Raw genomic sequence first — 8257 nt, forward strand, 5'->3', positions numbered from 1 at the left:
TTTGAGGTGGCATTCTGCGAGCCTGTCCATATTAAGGTAGTAAGTGTGTGCAGTAAATTTTTTATGCATTGCTTTTCAGGAGTTGAAGGTTTCACAGGCCTTCCAGCAAATTTAAAAAAGAAATACATCCAACCCAGCAAAGCGGAGTTTATCCTGTTGCACAAAAAAAATGTCTAGCTGTTCCAGTGACAACGGCGTGGTTTGTATTTCAAAATGAAAATCCATTTGTTCTGCTGTATTTCTTTTTTTTTTAATTGATTTGAATTTTATAGTGGAATGCACAGATCTTAAGTATATAATTCATGAGTTTAATCCGCGCTGCTATCAAGATACAGAACATTTCCCATCTCCCCAGAAAGTTATCTCATATCTCTCTCCCATCAGTTCTCACGCACACCTCGAAAGCGTTGTTTTGATTGTTCTAGAACTCTATATAAATGAAATAATGCAGTTTGTACTCACTTCCCTGATTTCACTGCCTAAGTGTAAAATTTTTGGGATTTATCTGCTTTGTACTAATAGTTTATCCCCTTTTAGTAATGAATACTGTTCCGTTTTATGAACATACACACTTTGTTTATCCGTTCTTGATGGACATTTGGGTCGTTGCCAGGCTTGGGCTATCATGTAAAAAGCTGCTATGAACATCCCTGGACAGGTCTCTTTGTGAACTCATATTTACATTTCTTTTGGCTAATACTCAGGAGTTGAATTGCTAGCTCATGGGGTTGGAGCAAAGTTAATTTCATAACAATTTGCCAGTTTTCCAAAGTGGTTGGACTGTTTATATTTCCATCACATTCTGCTATGTTTCTTGATCCTTCAAGTTGAATTATTAAACTATATATATAATTTGGCTTAACAGAAAACACATTAATTAATTACATAAGGACATGGATATTAATGCCAATTAAGTAGTACAGGCAAGTCCCTTGACTTCCATCAGCCCCAGCGTTTTCATCTATGGAGATAATGTTAATTGCCTACCAAGAGTCATGGTTTCTGACATTATGTGAAAGTGCTTTAAAAAGCATAAAGCACTGTGCAAGGGTAAAATGGTGATATTATTTTTATAAGTACTAATCTATAATACAGTGCCATATTATGTTGGTTATCTAATCAATGCAAGGCTAATTCAGGCAGTTTTCTATCATATATTTTGAAACAAAGACACACATAGCTACTGAGTATGTTTACTTTAAAATTATTCTTATAGTTTACGATTCATTCTTAGAATAAAGCGTTAGAATGAAATGTAGTGAGTTTTTACTTATTTATACTCTGTCTTATTCCAAAAAAGCATTTAGGGTGATTTAGAGATTAATTTGTTTAAAAAAACAGGTACTCAAGTGGTTTCCTATTTTGTCCACATAGTGGCACTGTTTGATTGTTTAAAAATCAAAAGCCGTGTAGGATTTGGTCCTTTGCTCATAATTAGAAATACTTGCTTTCAAAAGGGTTCTGATGCCAAATTACAAACTAGACGGCTAGTTTTTCAACTCTGAAGTGCATAAAATCTTCAATTCATGAAAAATAGTGTCTTAATTGTAGCTGAGTTAATGAGCAAACAGCTCTGCAAGTATGTCTTTTCGTGTAGTCGTAGTTTTTGCAATGGACAAAAGTCCTTTGATGGCATAAACAGGCCTTTGGAGCTTCCTGAAAGCAAAATTGAAGTCCTGAGCTTTTCTTTCAGTTCTTTCTTTCGTCTTTCCTTTTAATTTGTTAATAAATCTTCCTCAGATAAGAACACGGATACCTGGTTATGAAGATGATAATACTATCCTTTATGCATTTGAACCAAACAATGCAAATGCCAATAAGGTAAGTACTACTAATTGCTGTTTGGCGAATGTATTAACACCAAGTTAAAGAAGAAGATTTAAATTCCTTTTTGGCCTTCATATACTATAGCGTTCCTTCAAACTCACATTCAGGAAAATATTTCTCCCCTGAATTTGTGTGCATCCTTTCATTAGACAGTGAGTACTTAACCATTTTGCTACCCTGGTTTCCTTATATCATAGGAAATTCAGAGCAGTTTTGTATTCATTTGCAGTCCAAAATTCATTTCCTTTCTAATCTTTCTAACAATACATTCTTTCATTATCACCTTTCTTACTTGGGTCTTGTCTTTTTCATTCTCATATTAACATCAGTTTTTCTTTCATTTTATCTCTGCTCAGTATTATAAAGATTTCTGAAACCCTTTGAAAGCTTGGTGAAAAATAAATAAAAACAATTGAAGTAAACACATATGAAGTGATTTTTTTCCCTAGTGCTCAGTTTGGCTCTTATAGAAGTAAGGAATTAATTACTTGATTTTAAAATATTAGCAGGAAAATGGTGTCTCTGACAAATCCTACAACGAAGAGCAGCAAAAATCTATTCAGGATATTCTTACTCATTGCCAGGTATGAAAGTTCTGCCTCTCAAACATGGTTTGCTAAGATATGGAGCTAAAATTGTCTTTATCTCATTTGATGTCATTGAAATGTTGCTGTTATCAAATGATGTATAACTATGACCTCATTGTGATGATTTTTTTTTTTTTTAACAATTTAGCGTTTGAACAGCACCCTCAGGTAGAAATTTTGAAATGGCAATATATAGATTTTGGTAGCTTTTTAAAAATCCATCACTAATTAAGTGTAGTTGTCTCTGTCATCTAGATTGTTCAGTATTTAACATCCCCTACAAAATCTTTACAGGACATTGGCTGATGGGGGCAGTGAGAGTGTATCAGCATCACCTGGAGGGCTTGTTAAACCGCAGACCCCACCCCCGCTCTGAGGTTCCTGGTTCAGTAGGTCTGGGGTGGAGCCTGAGACTGTGCATTTCTAACAAGCTCACGGGTGATGTCGGTGCTGCCCATCCAGGGACACACTTTGAGACCCCCTGCTCTGGGCTGTGAAGCACTTTGTCTGTTGAAATAGTTTCTTGTTTCCCTCTCCAACCAAAATGGGGTTTCCTTTAGGGCAGGGAGTGTTTCTTTTATGTCCCGGTCCTGGTGCCCAGCAAAGTAGTTCTGACAGGTGGTAGGCCCTCAATAAATGTTTATTTGAATGAATGAATTGAGGCAGTGAAGAAATGTTTCTGGCCTTTTATTTTAGTGCATTTTTGCCCAAATGACATTTCTGTGTATTCCAAGAAAAATTCAGTGACATTGGCTATACAGGGGGCATGTACTTACTCAAGGGGTTTGCAAGGTTAATTGTTGGTTGCGTGATTTTAAACGACTTCGAAGGCAGAAGTCAGAACAGTTATATTTGGTTTAGTGTTCCCTCCACATCTGATAGTTCACTGCCTCTTAGTTCACATGAGGGAGACTCTTGGGCGTTTTAGCAGATTAGAAAGTTCCTCTCTGACAACTGCACCCTCTTGATGTGAAAGGACCCTGCCATAAATGTGATAGGTTATAAGAATTGTGGCAAACTTGCTTTCCAGTATTCAAGCTCCTTTCAATGCCTGTGTGAAATAGAGTAGTTTACTAGAAGGTTGGGGCTCCTTATCTCAGGCACTCAGGCAGGTCACCTAAAGTCAGGCACAAGTGGGAAACAAGAAATGTCTGACAGCTTGAGAACTAACTTTCTTTCTAGCAGTTAGAATTTGGCTTGATGGTATTTTACTATGTTACTTTTCTTTTGAAATAGGAAGTACTAAAATAGCTTGTATTATAACAGGTCATATGTGACGCTATTCAAAAACTGGATAAGAAGTTTGATGTGATTCATGGAAAAGTTTCAAAAATTCACCGTTTTCATGCAAAAATATTGTGGCAGAATCGTGTAAGTGTTATAAGAATATTTTCACAACTATGATAAACCTCTGCTTTCTAAAGGTACCAATCAATGAGAAGTGACAGAGAACTAATAACTCTGAGATTAGCAAAGCAGATCTATACTTGCTATAGTAGCAAACAAGGAACTAAAACTCTGTTGGAAGGATACTAAAATTTAGGTTTGATAAATGTATGACAATGAGTATTTTGTATCCATGATATATAAAATACAGTTAAACTGTGGGGTTAAATAGGACTACAAATAAATCATATAATCAAAAGAGCGCATTTATCTTTAATAATTTTTTTTTAATGTAAAGCAGTGTTGGATGGAAAATATTATTTCATTTACTTTGTCATTTCAGAAGCCACTTGGATATACACACAGAAATTATAGCTACCTACTTACTAAGAAACTCAAATACCAGAAAATGAGGAAAAAGGGGCCTCCTGCTGTATTCAACTACCCTGAAAGTTATAGCCCAACTTTACCAGTAGAAAGGCAGGAAAGTAATTCCCAGCCCAACTGTGAAGGAGCACCTTTTCAGTCAGAAGCACCCACTGAAGTAGAGCAGCCAGTCTACGAGGAGCAGGATCGGGGCCTCATCCGGAGTCCACCGGCTCCCTCTGTCTTCTCCACACGGTCTTATCAGTCATATTACACACCAGAAGACGCAGTGCCTGGTCCTTCAGTAATGCCCTGCTTTTCTAGCCCAAAGGTGCCCAGTACCAGCAGTATCTTCTCACCTTCAAGACCTGCTGTTGCGATACCTGCCTCGATGCTGGCCCAGGGAGAGCCCAGCACACGGAGGAACCCTGAGGTGATGGGTTACCCAGGTATACTGGAGAATAAGAATGTTGGCCAGCGTAGCCTGTGCATCCCTTCTGGTTTTGGTGAGTTTGAAATGATACATGTTAAGTAGCACTGTTTGACCTATATTCAGCAGTGTCCTTCCTGCAAGCCAGGGGAAGCCTTTTGTTTCCCATGTTGAGGGCTGGTTTTATGCTCTTCAGGCGGGGGTCTTGGGGGCAGGAGGCTGTATTTCCCCAAATCAGTTTGGCAGTAATTTTGTTTTCTTCAAAATTTATGTAAGCATTTTAGGCCATAAGAGACAGGAATATAAAGAGTAAAATGATGCTTAAAACGTCCGTATTCAATACATGGTAGATATTTGGCAAAAGAACTAAAACTAATTTGGTTCTTAAAGATAATAGTAAAAAAGAAAAAAAAAAAAAAACACCAAACCCATTGTTGTCAAGTCAATTCCAACATATAGCGACCCTATAGGACAGAGTAGAACTGCCCCATATGGTTTCCGAGGAGCACCTGGTAGATTCAAACTGCCAACCTTTTGGTTAGCAGACGTAGCTCTTAACCAGTACGCCACCAGGGTTTCCTAAAGATAATAAAAAATAGGGTTATTGAAATTATTGATTAAAATGAAAATATTTAAGCAATCAAAACCATAAATTTGGCAATTTCCAGTGTATTTAGTTAGTCAAATACACCTAATCTAGACAGAGAAAGAGAGAGATTTTGATTAAGAGAAATTCATTCAAGTACTTGAAGTTAGAAAGTAATTTGGTTAGGTTAAGTTAACCTGATTTAACCTAAGCAACAGTCCTTTGGCTATATTTGCCTGTGGCCAAAGAGGCCTCGGATTGGTCACTCTGTTTTGTGATCTTTGAAGCTGTAAGGTAACTTCTGAAGCTGCTTTTTTGGGGGAAGGCCAGATGGGAAGCTCTTGGGCAGCCATCTTCAGTCCACCTTTACATAGGCTTTCACTAGCTTTTACACTTGGAGTTTTGGGTCTTTATTGGGTTTACTTAACTGAAGGTTCCAGGAATGAGACCATTATTCTGTACCTAACATCTCTTTTACGATAATAATCAGGCCAAGTATAATTTGTCTTTTCTCCCCCATCGAAGTTACAAGTTCACCAATAGGATCTGACTTCAGTGGCCGGAAACAAAACTACTTCAGGGATCCTTCAGGCTGGTCTGTGGACGATGTGATACAGTTTGTGAGACAAATAGATCCTCAGACATCAATGGCCATCATCGAGGTCTTCAGACAACATGTAACGTACCTTTTTGTCAGGATTTTCCTGCTGTAATACCTTTGAATAGCCTCTGTACAGGCACTTCAGTTGGTGCTGATGAGTGTGGATGATGGGGGAACCTTTCACCCTGATTATTTAATCACCGCCCCTCTCAGTGTTGTCACTAACCCCTTCGTAATGACAGATACAAGTATCCTGGCCCCCACCTGCATGGTCAGCCCCAGTGCAATGAGCAGGAGGGAGTGACCACAAGCTGTAAGCGGGCGTCCTTGTTATGATACCCAGTGGATCCAACCACTGATTCCCTGTGGCTTGGTTCTCTTAACCTTCTATGGCTATTGATGGTTTGTGATGCTGATACCAGACCACTTTTCAAAGTAACGCCATGGGCTAAAATTTTATAAGCTCCAACCTCTTAGTTTTACTTAGTAGGAAAAGTATAAAGGTGCCTGATAAAGGTAGTAGTATAATGGATTTCAGGTCTTTTCAGACAGTGATATGTGACTACCACGAGTGCCATTTTATTATTAAACCAAAAATTGTGAAATGCTTCAGCATAAGTTGGTCAATTAAGGTAATGAAGAATTTTAGGAGGATGCCTTGTAACTATCGAATAATACTTTTACAGTGTTTTCTAATGAATTAAATTAGTGGCCAAATATCTGATAAACCCTTTTCAATGTGCTAAGAAAACCAGTAATTAGTTTTAGCATCTAATTAGCTTCAGACAGCTAACTGATTAGCTTTCAAATAAAGACAACACCATACAGCACACTGACAGTTTGCATTGATGTTGGCAAACTCGTAATCCCTTCTAAGAAAGTTAATGAACGTCAAAAATTCATTTCTACCAGTCATAGTTTGTTGACTCTTTTTCTCATAGATATGTATGTAGTATTTTGTTCAAGACACAGTGTTTAAAATCAGATAGTTTAACACATAGGGTACTTTCTGAAGATACTAAGTTAAATGTCCTTTTTCTCAGAATTTGAAATTTATAAATTATCAAATGATGTTTCCCTGTATGAGTGATACTTTTAATAGTTTTCATGAAATAGATGCATATTCAGAGAATCTGGAATTTACAGCTGCCCTCTCGTTTGTTTGCATGTTCTCATATATCAAGAAATCATTTCTGCTAAGATATGAAAGCATTATTAATTATGGTCACTTCCTTCTCTCTGCAGGACATTGACGGGAAGGCTCTGCTGCTTCTGAAGAGTGACACGATGATGAAGTACATGGGGCTGAAGCTGGGAACAGCTGTGAAGCTTAGCCACTACATTGAACGACTTAAGCAAGACAATTACCTCAGCAGCTAAAAAACTGTGTAAATGTAGATTGGACTTGTTTTAGGGGGACCGGTGCATTCTTGGTTAAAAGTCTTTTGCTGCCTAAGCAATTTTTGTTTTGTTGAAGGTTCCTTTAATATGTTATATCTAGAATTTTTGTAGAACTATATTACAGTCCAGTCTACTTCCTTAAAAACCATTTAGCCTGTTAGTATTGAAACATTCAAATTGGCAGTTCGTTCTTTGTGTCTTTTTATTATTTTAATTCTTCGGTTTACAAATATACTTTATACAAGAAACACAAAACCCGCTGATTTTGGTTAATCTTTATATATAGATCCAAAACAGCTAAATCCCAAAAGGGAAATGTTAGCTATTGAAAACTTCTGTAATTCAATCCATAAGATTTTTTCCTTAGAAGAAAATTTAAAGGTACGACTATAGATATCATCTCTTCCTCAAATAGTTTATCCGTTACTGCAACACTCCGTTCGTGTTCTACCAGTTTCTGGAAACGGGGTAGCCGTAGAACTTTTCTGTTACTGTTTTTCTGTATCTTCTATTTGTTCAGATTTAAAGAAAAAAAAAGCAAGCTTATAAGTTTTCGTGAAGTGTTCTTACTATAGCTATTTGATAGATTATAGGATAGATAGAGAGTAATTTTATGCAGAAGATATTGTACTACAAGGGTGGTTTGGGTGGAGTCTGACTACATTTTTTTCAATGACATACTTAAGATTTCAAAATGTTCCATATGTTGACTAAACTTGGACATATAACTAGGCGTTTATTGCGCACATCTCTGTGAAGATTCCTATGTTCAAATGTTTTATAGGTATATATTTTATTGTACGTATTTATTCCTCATAAGGATACTGTTCCATATTTATGTTTTATTCTATACCTGTAAGAATGTGCACAAGTAAATCTTTTCATTGTGAATTTAAAATGGCACTTTGTACTGCTACAGAGGTGATGATGGACAATGGATATTATAGTTAGATGTTTTTATTCCTTAAAAACTATGTGCCATCATTTGCTATCACTAGTACCTCTCACTTACTCTTCAGGGGATAAGAAACCATAAGTAAATTGGTTTCCATACAGGGAAGTTCTCTGTTCTG

General features: G+C 37.0%; 1 protein-coding gene across 1 annotated transcript; it reads left to right on the plus strand.

Moving 5' to 3' along the window:
* Nucleotides 1-7601, plus strand: SCML1 (Scm polycomb group protein like 1). The gene is made up of 7 exons (XM_010595834.3): nucleotides 1-199; nucleotides 1741-1821; nucleotides 2334-2411; nucleotides 3681-3785; nucleotides 4144-4672; nucleotides 5708-5859; nucleotides 7029-7601. Exons 1-7 carry the CDS (start codon nucleotides 170-172, stop codon nucleotides 7161-7163), a joined length of 1110 nt encoding a protein of 369 aa, XP_010594136.2. The 5' UTR covers nucleotides 1-169; the 3' UTR covers nucleotides 7164-7601.
* The last annotated feature ends 656 nt before the right edge of the window (nucleotides 7602-8257 follow it).

This window comes from Loxodonta africana, chromosome X (assembly GCF_030014295.1).
Source record: "Loxodonta africana isolate mLoxAfr1 chromosome X, mLoxAfr1.hap2, whole genome shotgun sequence".
Taxonomy (NCBI): Eukaryota; Metazoa; Chordata; class Mammalia; order Proboscidea; family Elephantidae; genus Loxodonta; species Loxodonta africana.

Coding starts and splice junctions, on each gene's coding strand:
- SCML1 (XM_010595834.3), top strand. CDS start 170: ATGTCTAGCTGTTCCAGTGACAACGGCGTG. Junction 200..1,740: donor GTTCCAGTGACAACGGCGTG/GTTTGTATTTCA, acceptor AATCTTCCTCAG/ATAAGAACACGGATACCTGG. Junction 5,860..7,028: donor TCGAGGTCTTCAGACAACAT/GTAACGTACCTT, acceptor TTCTCTCTGCAG/GACATTGACGGGAAGGCTCT.